Consider the following 13,939-nt stretch of genomic DNA (forward strand, 5'->3'; position numbering starts at 1 on the left):
TCTAAATACCGAAGAGTATAAAATAGAGAAATAAAAAAAATAAAAATAGATGAAGGAGTTTTATAGCTTTATTAAACCAATGTCTAGATCAATATAATACATTAGTTTTATTTAATTAGGTTAGCGAAAACAATTGAAAGTTTTAGATTAGCGTAGTATGCTTTATGTAATAGGCATGTGAACAAATTAAGTTTACAAAATTTGTATTAATCAATTAAAATTTAATTATTCTTTAAAATATTAAGATTTTTTTAATATCAGTATTTATTTTATAATAGCGAACCTAAACTGTGCTGGGCTGATTTGGAACAGGCACAATCATTGGAAGGCTATCGAAAATTAAAAGAAGTCGTTGGGCAGGCAACAATAATGCTGGTACTTCTGGAATACTTTTAAATGCCAGGGTTCTAAGAATATCTATGTCATATCCATCTTGAAGTCTATTTTTTAATCCATCAGGGCAGTTATGAAAATGACTATTCTCAAGAAGAATATTCACAACACCACTTGGACATCCACTTTTATTCAATGCTTTTCTTACAGTATCCTTTAAAAAAAAACGGTTAAACATGTTTTTAAATAATGTATTTAATACAAAAATCACTTTTTTATCATTATCAGGTTCACGTATCAGAGTAGTCCAATCTGGTAAGGTCGTTATTTCTAAAGATCCTACCCAATCATCATAATTTCGATATTGTACCGTTGCTTCGGTCTAAAAAAAATTAAACGGTAATTAATATGAAAAACAAATACTGACTAAGTATGGTCGGATAAAAAGTATTTTATAGTCTGCATGCTCTCTTGACGTTAATAACTTGATAAGTACTTAGTCATATCAGAAGTTATTTATTATTACAATAATAAAAGTATAGTTTTGCAATTAAATATTTAGTAAAGTTGAGTATGTGGCAATTTTTTAAAAAAAAAAGGTATGCATATCTTTAAAATGTATTAACTTATAACCTAATAATTTGTTCTAAGTACTCATAACAAAAAAAAACCAATTATATTATTTTCCATATGGCCATACCCGTTTGTATGTAACAAAAATGAAACCAGTACAGTGGTGTTGATGCATGTGGGGACGGATTATTATTACAACTATAAGTGTTATAATAATTTATAATTTTAAGAACTTTGAGAATAATTTCAAATTAAAATACAATTGTCCACTTTTATTGTTTTTTCTTAGTAAATTAATAGTTGTATTTTGTAGCCCTATTCTAAAATTATCTTCGGTCTAATTTTACATCTTAATTCGTGAAACTTCTTCTAAAACTTTACCTACGATGTAGGTGTAGCGTTTTTAGTTTTTTGATAATTTAATCTATGTGACACAAATATTTTTTTCTCTTCTCTATTTTGAGTTTGTAAAATAAGTAAAAAAAAAATCAGTGCACAGTGGGGTCGGGGTCTAGTGGGGACAAGGAAGTTACTTTAGTTAGGAACTTACTTAGAATTTACTTTAGTTTTTAATTCTAAGGGTGCAAAACATTTTGTGGACTTATGAAAAACATACAATATACTTTGTATCGGCTAAAAATAATAAAAGGCGATACTCGATTATATTTACCGATGACACGCATGAACAACACCAATGTTCACCAGCGTTCACTAAAGCGATATAACAAGGCAACAAAACTATAATTTTCCCAATCATTTTTTCGTTTATCTACTGTGAAATACCTGTAACACTAAGTAACAACTAGAGAAATAAAAATCAGGAACAGCACTGAACATTTGTTGTTTTTAAGTATTTATAGCAGCTACCATGTTTATTTTACTGTAGCCTGCCGTTCTTACAACATCTGTTAACATTGTATTTCAGAAGTATGCAAACATAATATAGGTATTGACTAAATGAGTATTTTATGTCGAATGTTAAAAGTAAAATATAAATGTGTACAATGGTATAGGATGTATCGTATTTTATATGATTAAAATTAATTAGATACAATTTAAGTTATTTCTTATTAGGGTGTACTGAACACATATATTTTATGTCGGTAATAAATGTACATATAAATTTAAGCACACAAATTACCACCAGGACTATAAATGTAACTGGTAAAAAGGGCTTAAAATAATTTTTTAATAAACAGCCGCATCTGTGAAATGTATTTTTTGTTAGGTTATGAAAAAAAAACAAATATTAAATATGTATCATCGAGTTTTTTTGTGATCGTTTCTAATGTACTGTTGTACTATTATTATTATTCATGTTTTTTCAATACATACTATTTTGTTTGGATTAAGAAAAAATATGTTAATTACTAACTATTCTATTCATAACATAATAAATCTTTAGTTATTCATATTACGGTGTTGTAAACTAATTCAACGCAACATATATGTATAACATATAATACGTATAATGTTTTAAAGTTTTTTTTTATAATGGCAAAATGCCCTTAATATGTCAACAAAATCATACGTGAACCAGGAATAGATTCTCGTGAAATATGCACAAAACATTTTTTACAAAAACTTAAAAAAAGTAGAAATACACAAACCAAATAGTTTTTTAAAAAACTGGATCATACTAATCCTTCAAGTAGGAACTTGTTAAATCAAAAATTGCATTCAGTAGGTAAATTATACATTAACCTACTATACAGTTCATAAATTCATAATTTCAGTAGGCTATCAAGTAAGCCGAGCACTCCCCTCGGAATCTAGGACCTTCCCCAAAATATTGTGCAAAAGGGGTGGTGAATGCCGCTATTTAAATTTATTGAGTACGGGCAGCAACTCAAACGTCCATCGATAACTAACGGGCCGCAATTCAACGGTCACCGGCATAGCTAAATAAAGAGTTGGTCCAATTATTTATTTAGTTATTCCACCAAGAAATGTATTGTGTCCCTTATATTAACCCAAAAATAACTAGACCAGCTATATATATTATAGCTGCCAAGTTGTGGACCAACTATGTATTTTTTCTCTCTACGAGGGAAGTATACAATAAAAAAACAAATATATGTTTTATGTTACAAACAGATGATGTAATAAGGAGAAGACAATTATTTTTTTTAAATAATTGTAATTTTTAGTTTTTTTCTTAGAAACATTTTCGATTAATTAATATGGAAACTATTACGTGTTGAATAACATTTCAATAGATAATATATACATTATTTTGAAAATGTTGTTCAAACTATGTAGAAACATTTTTATATGTAATTAATACCTAAGACTGATACTTGAGTATCAAAACTTAAATGTATCATTATAAATAGATGTCCACAAAAATGTTGTAATTATTTGATAAATTTGTTTTAAGATTTAAGGTTTATAATATGTTAAAATATATGAAATCGGCGGGAAATATAGTTTTTTCGGCAATTAGAGAAAAACTGTATCCCGAATTTTTGCTTCGTTTAATATGTTAAGGAAACATATGAGTTCTAACTCTTGACGAAATTTTCAACCTATAGGTCCAAAAATTACTGCTGAAAAACACAAAAAACTAAAAATTTGCACTACCCTTAGGGGGATGGGAAAAATGGGCATAATTTAAATCTGAGACTCTACGTGTAGGGGCATACCAAATAAACATTCCAACTCGATCCGACTCTTTTTCTCAAAATAATAGCCGGTAAAATTTCAAACTTTATTTTTAAATAAAATATTAGGTACTCTACAAACAAGAAGGTATATTATTTTGTACTATTTTAATAACACCTGTTTTTTTAAAACATATTTTGCTTGGTTGTTTGTGATTTTATATGTTTGAACTATTTTCTTGCACGGACGGTAGTACCGTATGTTTACTTAAGTTATAGCAAATACCTATGATGTACATATGATTCATTTTATACCATTGTTGGTGTGGTTATATTTATTTGATTTATTATTATACCTCTCAAGACATATTGTAACTAAATATTGCATTTAGCGTTTAACGCATAATTATAAGAATACAACTAGCATTTTTAGTTTTAAATTAAATTAAAACCTAAAACTGGTACATAAGTACTAAAAACTTAATCATATCACTCTAAATAGATGTCCACAAAAATATTGTCGTGATTTGATAATATTTTTTTAAGATTTCGCGTGTTTTTGTTTGAATATCCAAAATCTGCGAAAACACAGTTTTCCGGTAATTAAAAAAATCTGTAATCCAGATTTAGCTGTTGATGCGGAGCAGTGATGCTATTGTTTTTAAAACGATGTGGGATTTTTTTTTGTCTGTATATACTGTAACTTTTAAAACACTGGAGCAATTTCTTCAAGTAGCAACTCTAAAAAAAACAAATTTCATCAATTGCTACTTTGGGGGGAGGGGGGGGGGGTGGTAAATTATGCCCATTTTTCCCACCCCCCTAGGGTGCTGCAAGTTTTTTAAGATTTTCAGCCGTAATTTTTCGACCTTTAGGTTGAAAATGTTTTTCAGGAGGTAGAACACATACGTATCGGTAACAAATTTAATTAAACGATAAAAATATTCGGGACACATGTTTTTTCTTTATTTGCCGGAAAACTGTGTTTTTTTAAATCTTTTAAAATAAATCTTATTCTGCGTATGGATCAAACTCGTTTGGAGTGAATTGAGATAGCAAATTTCAAAAGACAGATGCCTCTCATAGATCTAAAGTTGTAGAAAATAAGCAGAAAAATATTTTGCCCGTGTATTGTTCAAATTATAACATGTTTTTATGTTCAACTAAAAAAAAATGTGAAGGCGACACAAACATGAATATATCGGGTTGAAAACAAACAAAAAGCAACAGATATTATGTTACTAGTACATATTTTACAAAAGCAATACTAAACGATCTGATTAAATATACATTACGAATTCTTCTTGGTAGGAAACTAACAAACAAACATATTTTATTTAACACCAAAAATATTTTTCAAGCCATGTAAACCATGTATATTGTACAACAATATTGTTCAAAGAACGAATTTTTAATATCATGCCCAATAACATATCATTACATCCACATTTTATTCCTTTATTTTTTTTACAAGCTATCACAATATTATAACATTTTAACGTTTCAATCAACGACTTATAGTAACTCATATATTTGTATACATTTATAAAAAAAAAGATTCTTTTGTAGTTAGGCAACGTTAACTTATTTACAAATGTCATACTACAAATCAGTGAAATTCTTAAGTGAAATAACAGGTATCGCGCGAAAACATATACGAACTAGTCATATTCTATCATGATATGTTGATTTTTTAATATAATTTTCTTTTTGAATTGATGTAAAATATTTTAACAATACTTAACACAATATTATTTATATAAATATTTATGTATTCATTCATTAAATTTAATTTTATATGAATATATTACCTATATTTATTTAAATATTTGTATTTAACAAAAAACCACTGTCATTACTATCCCAAACTTCTAGCGTATATCAATAAGTAATAACCACTTTTACCAATTTGTAAAGGGTTAGGTATAGTACGGTATAAATAAAATAGAGGAAGGAATATTATAGATTATTAAATCATTGTCTAGATCAATATAATCATTTTATTTAATTATGTTAGCAAAGACAAAAAAAAGTTTTAAATAAGCGTAATATGTATTATGTATTAGGTACGTGAACAATCAGGTTTACAAAATCGTGTACAAATCAACAAAAACTTAATTATTCTTTAAAATATTTGAAATTTTTCACTATCAGTATATATTTTTTTAAATTTATGTTTTTTTGAGCCGGTGAAATTTAATTCTGCCTCTACGATTTTAATCAGAAGCCACCATTTGTTAAGCGCTGTCGTAAATAAATAGAAGTCCTGGTGAATTCACATAAAGAGTTGGATAAGGGGTCACGTACACCACTCGTGTGCCTGGTATTCGACTAAAAGTCAATGGACGCATTTTCGTTTGGTTAACGTATGGTGCCCGATCTGATTTTAAATGATAAGGCCACCTATCCCAATGACTGGTCGCAAGAAGTGCATCCAAAGTATTAGTTGGACATCTACTTTTAACCAATGCGTCCCTTGCAATTTGCTTAAAAAATAAAAAATTGTTAAACGTGTTTTTGAATAATGTATTTTATATAAAAATTACATAATCATGGTCCTCAAGGATACGGGTCAGCTTATTCCAATCTGAAATGGTTATTACTTTTAGTGAATCTATCCATACTCCAATACTTCGAAAAGGTTCCACGTCTCCAGCCTAAAAAAAAATTAACGGTAATTAATTTGAAAAACAAATACTTAACACACTCAGAGTATATAAGCGATATAATTTTAAGAACTATGAGAATAATGTCAGTTAAAGTGTAATTTTTAACTTTTATTGTTTTTACTTAATAAATTAATAGTTTAAATACGAATTCTTGAGAGAAAATTGTATAATATGATATAACCCCATTTTAAAATTACCTTCAGTCTATTTTTAGATCTTAAGCCCTGAAACTTCTCCTAAAAGTAGGTGAAGCTTTTTTATTTTTTTTCTTTGCCTTATCTATGTATCTATGTAATATTTTTTCTCTTCTCTATTTTTGGTTCGTAATTAATAATTTTATAATATATTTCATTACATATTATTTTGTATTTTTATCACTACAATCAAAAATTTCTATCTATTTTTGTCCATAGCATTAGGAATATCGTTTTTATATTATCAAGTGAATATAAACATTTATTTCTATTTTTATGCTGATAATTTTCATATAAATGATTTTTTTAAGCATTTTTTTATTTAACAAAAAAATAAATTAAAAAATTAGTTTTGTTAAAAAAAAAAGTTTTGTTATAACATAAATCCAAACCACATCTAGGAATGGGTTTACAGATTTAAAAAAAATATCAAAAATTATCTTTTCATCCAAATTTTTGTTTTGAACCAACCTAATGCACACTTACCATCTACATTTAAAATTTGTTGTGAAAATATGTATAGTTTGATAAAATTACTTTAATTTTTTATTCTAAGAGTGCAAAATATTTTGTCGAGGTTTGAAAAACATACAATATACTTGTTAAAAAAAAAATAAAAGACGAGACTCGATTATATTTACCGATGTCCCACCCGAACAACTTCCACTAGCGTTCACTAAAACATTATAAGACGACAACAAAAGTATAATTTTCCAAATCATTTTTTCGTTTATCTACTGTGAAATACCTCAGCACTAAGAAACAACTAGACAATTAAAAATCAGGAAGAGCACTGAACATTTGTTAGTTTTAAGTATTTATAACAGCAAAAAAAAGCCCACATTATTGTAAAATCAATAGCCTCGCTTTGAAGCTATAATATATTTTGCTTATTTTGAATTATTACTGCGTACTTATAAAAATAATTTATGGTTTGTACCTTATATTTCAGTACACGAGGTGTAAATACAAGCTTGCCTGTTTTTTTTTTTTACTGTAGCCAACCATACTAATAACATCTGTTATTACGATTAAATCTAAATGTAGCTAGAAAAATAAGGCTTAAATATTGTATTTTAGATGTATACAAACGTGATCTACGTATTGACTAAATGAGTTTTATATGTCAAAGAGTTAAAAGTAAAATTGGAAGGAATATAATGGTTTAAGAAGTATCATTTATATGATTAAAATTAAATAGATCAAAGTAAAGTTATTTCTTAATAAGGTGGACTGAACACATACATATAATATGTCGGTAGTTAATTTATATAAATTTAAGCACACAAAGAAACTTAAAGAATAATAACTATAACTGGTAGAAAAGGTGTTGTCGCTGTTCTAGTTCCACGTTAAAAATGTACTGTTCTTAGATATCCACAATTTATCTCAATGCATCAAATACCTTTATTATTTGACTGTTTTTAATTACTTTTTCAATATTACCCGATTATAAAAATGTATTACTTACTTCTTCACAGCTTATATTATACAGATAAATTGGTTAACATCTATATATTTTATTTCAGGCTGTTTTAATTTAACCTTGAAAGGTACTTTCAAGTATTTGTATATTTATAAATTGCATTACATTTTTAAACCAATTTTTTTATTTAAAAAAATATTTTTTGCTTTTTAGTCATGAATGTGTGAAATTTTGCAATCGATTTTAAACATCTTGATGAGATTATAACAGACTGATGTGCCAGATTTAAGGTTTATTCCAGTTCTTCTTCGCCTGATCATATCTGAAATAGAAAATTTTATTTAATTCTTAAATAAAATTCTTTTTTTAAGATTATTGTTTTAATATTGAAATAAATTCATGCCACATTCTTTTTAATTCTAATCTTAAATCACTCTAACCAATCTTAAATATACTCTGACTCACTTATGGTGCTTGGGGCTCTAGTTGTCGCATTCTTCCGAACTCCTTCATTGCATCTTTATTGTACGGTGTCTTGTCAGTAAGTTTTGAATAGTCGAGCTCCTCTATTCTTAATTCATCTAATAATCTTACAGAACTTAATGTGATACATGACTGTTCTTTAGCAAATAGTGTATACCCTTGAATTGTGCGGACTATGAAGTAGTACAGTATTAGGGGGATCTGTGTCAAAAGATTACCATCTTTCATCAACAAACTATTGGTACAACAGATGGTACTGGACAGACAGACAAACAAACAGACAAGAAAACGTGTTAAAATTATATTGTCATCCGAACATTGGCAGCCATTTCTTGAGAATTGATAACATGAGTTGATGAAATTATTTAAAAGAATACTTAAAAAAAAATAATGCATTCCTTATTTTCTAAATGAATACACTTACATTCTCATAAAATGAAAAGCATTCGAAAATATTTTTTTTCAAATTGTGTCAAGTTTGTAGTAAAAATCAGTAAGAATTTACAAATGTCCTTACTAAATTGAAAAATTAGTGTCGTCCTAAAAAGCAAGCTAGCCCAAATAAACTAAAACTCAAACATAAAAAATAAAAAGCCTGTACAGTGGGGTCGGGGCATAGTGGGGACGGAGAGGTCACAGGTCTACAGATTTTGTTATAACTGAAGGTGATAAAATTAAAATTTAGTCTTGCGCAGCGTGGATACGATAAGGGTTGATCGAAAGGGTTTATGATATTTTTTTGGTTTGTTAATGTTTATCGATAGTATTATATTTGAAGAACGATTCATATAAAATTGGAACATTTTCGACTATTTTTAAAAAAGTTATAGAGCATCGTAATTTTAAGTTGAAAAATGTGTACATTTTTTAGGTGTTCTTCTCGATTTTGATGGGGAAGGGGTGACTTTTTTTAATTTTTGGCCTGATAAACTACCTTTCAGGTATGATTTCTGCTCTATAGAGCTGCTACATGAAGAAATCGGTTTTGCAGTTTACGAGATATCGTGGGACCAGACATAAAAAAAATAAATAAATAAAAACACATCATTGTAAAAACAATACCTTCTCAGCTCCGCATCGAAGCTAAATATTAAATGATTATACATGAGTGCTTTAGTATAAGATGCTCATTTTACTCTGAATAATTGCACGGAGGGTGGAACGTAGTATTACTTTTATCTGCGCGCATTACTGAACCGCACTTCACCCCCGTCCTAAATTTTAATTTTAATAACTCAAAAAGTGATATTTCAAAATTGGTTATCGATCAAACAAAATGTTCAGCAAATCATTCTTAATTTAAAAAATAACAAAGTAGGTATGTTCTCGCTTTAGTTTCAAAAATTGATAGTCATTTGGAAAAAATAAAAATAAAAATGTGTTGTCCTAACATTGTAACATAAAATAAAACTTGTTTAAAATTTTTCTGAAACGTCATCACGATACTTTTTAAAAATACATTTTATACTTGTTACAAATGTTATTAAGTATTATTATTTGATTTTTATTAGTAAATTTTAGAAATCAATCTTCATTTTGTATGACCTTGGTTTTTTGGAAAATGATTCTAAAATTTGATCTATCAAAACAAATAGCGATGCTTTGATTGCTTTACTAGTGACTTATCAAAGTTAAAATTTTACAATATTTTCATCGACGGTTTTATATTTAAATAATTACATAATGAATAATAATTGATACAAAAGAGACTTAAATAAGAATAAATATCAATGTACTACAATAATTTGCATTTATCTTATGTAAACTCCTTTAACTACCGAACTAAATAATCGGTTCTGTTATATGCATAGATTTTAACTTTGTCTATTTTATTAACCCTACAATATTCTTAGCAAAAATAGTTGTTCAAAGCCAAAAATAGCCGTTAAAAAAAAGAAACCAACTACCACATTGTGTTGATAATTTATTTTTCTTTTAAGTATTTGAATACATAGATTATCAATGTTTTGAATTATTTTTTCATAGTTGATAATAATGATTGGAGTTAGAATTTTTATTTTAGTTGGTAACATATTTTCAAAACGACGTGGGTATCATGTTTTTATATTTTCTTTGTGTTTTCGGCGCCATATTAGGTACTCTACAAACAAGTAGGTGTATTATTTTGTACTAGTTTAAAAAACTTGTTTTTTTTTAAAACGTATTTCATTTGGTTGTTTGTGATTTTATATGTTTGAATTTTTTTCTTGCACGGTAGTACATTATATTTACTTAAGTTATAGCAAATACCTATAATGTACATTCGTATTTTACCATTGTTAAAATGGTTATAATTATTTAATTTGTTATTATACCTCTCAAGACATATTGGAACTACATTGCAATTAGCGTTTAACGCATAGTTATAAGAATACAACTAGCATTTTTAGTTTTTGCTGAATTCCCCTTGTTGTACTAAAACCAACGATATATAGGCGTTATTATTTTACTCCATTATATTATCATTCAGTATTTTTCACAATGACTGTCGCGTTGCAAACAAAATAATATGAAGAACACCTGTTGGTCGTGTATCGACTTTTTAGGTTATGCCATTATAAGAAGAGTCATGTTTAACAAAAACAATATTTTATAGTTTTACATACGTTATATTATTTCTATGATTTAAATCGCTGTAGCGCATACTTATCTGCACAATATACAAATGATGCAATACGTTATTTTTTTTATGGGTTTTTGTTTTAACGAAAACAAGTCTAATTTTTTACTTATTTTTCTTTCAATTCCACTCGGTCAAAAAAAATCAAAGTAAAAAAATAAACAAATTAAACTAAAACCTAAAACTGGTACTCAACAAGTTCATCAAATCACTCTAAATAAATGTCCATAAAAAAATTGTGATTTGATAATATTTTTTTAAGATTTCGCGGGTTAATATGTTTGAATATCCAAAATCTGCGAAAACACAGTTTTCCGGTATTTAAAAAAATCTGTAATCAAGATTTAGCTTTTGATGCGGAGCAGTGATGCTATTGGTTTTGCAACGATGAGGGGTTTTTTTTGTCTGTATATACTGTAACTTTTTTAATACTGGACCAATTTCTTCAAGTAGCAACTCTGAAAATCACAAATTTCATCTAGTTGTTACTTGGGGGGGGGAGGTAAAAGTTGAAAAAGTTTACTTCTTCACAGTCAAAATTTGAAAAAAACCTACAAGTCTTTAAGTTCGAACTTTCACTGGCTATAATTTCTAGAAAAAGAGTCGGATCGAGTTGAAATTTTTAAGGAGTATTTATTTGGTATGCCCCTATACGCTAAGAGTCTCAAATTATACTCATTTCCCACCCTCTAGGGTGGTTTTAGCCATAAATTTTCGACCTTTAGGTTGAAAATGTTTTCAGGAGGTAGAACTCATATGTATCGGTAACAAATTAAACAAAGCCAAAATTCGGGACACATGTTTTTTCTTTATTTGCCGGAAAACTGTGTTTTTTAAAATGTATTAGAATAAATCTTATTCTGCGTATGGAACAAACTCGTTTGGAGTGAATTGAGATAACAAATTTCAAAAGACAGATGCCTCTCATAGATCTAAAGTTGTAGAAAATAAGCAGAAAAATATTTTGCCCGTGTATTGTTCAAATTATAACATGTTTTTATGTTAAACTAAAAAAAAATGTGAAGGCGACACAAACATGAATATATCGGTTTGAAAACAAACAAAAAGCAACAGATATTATGTTACTAGTACATATTTTACAAAAGCAATACTAAACGATCTGATTAAATATACATTACGAATTCTTCTTGGTAGGAAACTAACAAATAAACATATTTTATTTAACACCAAAAATATTTTTCAAGCCATGTAAACCATGTATATTGTACAACAATATTGTTCAAAGAACGAATTTTTAATATCATGCCCAATATCATATCTTTACATCCACATTTTCTTCCTTCATTTTTTTTACAAGCTATCACAATATTGTAACATTTTAACGTTTCAATCAACGACTTATAGTAACTCATATATTTGTATACATTTATAAAAACAAAGATTCTTTTGTAGTTAGGCAACGTTAACTTATTTACAAATGTCATACTACAAATCAATGAAATTCTTAAGTGAAATAACAGGTATCGCGCGAAAACATATACGAACCAGTCAAATTCTATCATGATATGTTGATTTTTTAATATAACATTTCTTTTTGAATTGATGTAAAATATTTTAACAATACTTAACACAATATTATTTATATAAATATGTATGTATTCATTCATTAAATTTAATTTTATATGAATATATTACCTGTATTTATTTAAATATTTGTATTTAACAGAAAAACCACTGTCATTACTATCCCAAACTTCTAGCGTATATCAATAAGTAATAACCACTTTTACCAATTTGTAAAGGGTTAGGTATAGTACAATATAAATAAAATAGAGGAATGAATATTATAGATTTATTAAATCAATGTCTAGATCGATATAACAATTTTATTTAATTCCGTTAGCAAAGACAAATAAAAGATTTAAACAAGCGTAATATGCATTATGTAATAGGTACGTGAACAATCAGGTTTACAAAATTTAATTCTGCCTCTACGATTTTAATCAGAAGCCACCATTTGTTAAGCACTGTCGTACATAAATAGTAGTCCTGGTGATTTCACATAAAGTGTTGGATAAGGGGTCACGTATACCATTCGTGTGCCTGGTATTCGACTAAAAGTCAATTGACTCATTTTCGTTTGATTAACGTATGGTGCCCGATCTGATTTTAAATGATAAGGCCACCTATCCCAATGACTGGTCGCAAGAAGTGCATCCAAAATTTTAGTTGGACATCTACTTTTAACCAATGCGTCCCTTGCAATTTGCTTAAAAAATAAAAAATTGTTAAACGTGTTTTTGAATAATGTATTTTATATAAAAATTACATAATCATGGTCCTCAAGGAAACGGAGCTTATTCCAATCTGAAATGGTTATTACTTTTAGTGAATCTATCCATACTCCAATACTTGGAAATGGTTCCGCGTCTCCAGCCTAAAAAAAAATTAACGGTAATTAATTTGAAAAACAAATACTTAACACACTTAGAGTATATAAGCGATATAATTGTAAGAACTATGAGAATAATGTCAGTTAAAGTGTAATTTTTAACTTTTATTGTTTTTACTTAATAAATTAATAGTTTAAACACGAATTCTTGAGAGAAAATTGTATAATATGATATAGTCCCATTTTAAAATTACCTTCAGTCTATTTTTAGATCTTAAGCCCTGAAACTTCTCCTAAAAGTAGGTGAAGCTTTTTTATTTTTTTTCATTGCCTTATCTATGTATTTATGTAATATTCTTTCTCTTCTCTATTTTTGGTTTGTAATTAATAATTTAATAATATATTTCATTACATATTATTTTGTATTTTTATCACTACAATCAAAAATTTAAAAGATGAGACTCGATTATATTTACCGATGTCCCACGCGAACAACTTCCACCAGCGTTCACTAAAACATTATAAGACGGCAACAAAAGTATAATTTTCCAAATCATTTTTTCGTTTATCTACTGTGAAATACCTCAGCACTAAGAAACAACTAGACAATTAAAAATCAGGAAAAGCACTGAACATTTGTTAGTTTTAAGTATTTATAACAGCAAAAAAAGCCCACATTATTGTA

At 27.6% G+C, this 13,939-nt stretch overlaps 1 protein-coding gene and 2 long non-coding RNA genes across 4 annotated transcripts; all 3 read right to left on the bottom strand.

Annotated features, from left to right (window-relative positions):
* Nucleotides 1–256: 256 nt before the first annotated feature.
* LOC126837031 (uncharacterized) lies at nucleotides 257–1,716 on the bottom strand. The gene is made up of 3 exons (XM_050570755.1): nucleotides 1,577–1,716; nucleotides 605–715; nucleotides 257–547 (listed from the first exon to the last, which is right to left on the bottom strand). The coding sequence occupies exons 1-3, from the start codon at nucleotides 1,661–1,663 to the stop codon at nucleotides 284–286; spliced, it is 462 nt and encodes a 153-aa protein (XP_050426712.1). The 5' UTR covers nucleotides 1,664–1,716; the 3' UTR covers nucleotides 257–283.
* Nucleotides 1,717–5,527: 3,811 nt separating this feature from the next.
* On the bottom strand, nucleotides 5,528–13,933 carry LOC126837125 (uncharacterized). 2 transcript variants are annotated; one of them, XR_007685453.1, is made up of 4 exons: nucleotides 13,838–13,933; nucleotides 7,014–7,120; nucleotides 6,056–6,166; nucleotides 5,528–5,995 (listed from the first exon to the last, which is right to left on the bottom strand). It is a non-coding gene; the product is annotated as an uncharacterized LOC126837125 (long non-coding RNA). The 2 variants fall into 2 exon arrangements; XR_007685452.1 differs by lacking the exon at nucleotides 13,838–13,933 and having other exon boundaries at nucleotides 7,014–7,508.
* On the bottom strand, nucleotides 12,765–13,841 carry LOC126837144 (uncharacterized). The gene is made up of 3 exons (XR_007685459.1): nucleotides 13,731–13,841; nucleotides 13,192–13,299; nucleotides 12,765–13,131 (listed from the first exon to the last, which is right to left on the bottom strand). It is a non-coding gene; the product is annotated as an uncharacterized LOC126837144 (long non-coding RNA).
* Nucleotides 13,934–13,939: the final 6 nt, after the last annotated feature.

This window comes from Adelges cooleyi, unplaced genomic scaffold, assembly GCF_023614345.1.
Source record: "Adelges cooleyi isolate 19-005CV unplaced genomic scaffold, UGA_ACOO_1.1 ACOO_flye_CR_arks_rails_tigmint_CR_PRNA_10, whole genome shotgun sequence".
Lineage (NCBI taxonomy): Eukaryota > Metazoa > Arthropoda > Insecta > Hemiptera > Adelgidae > Adelges > Adelges cooleyi.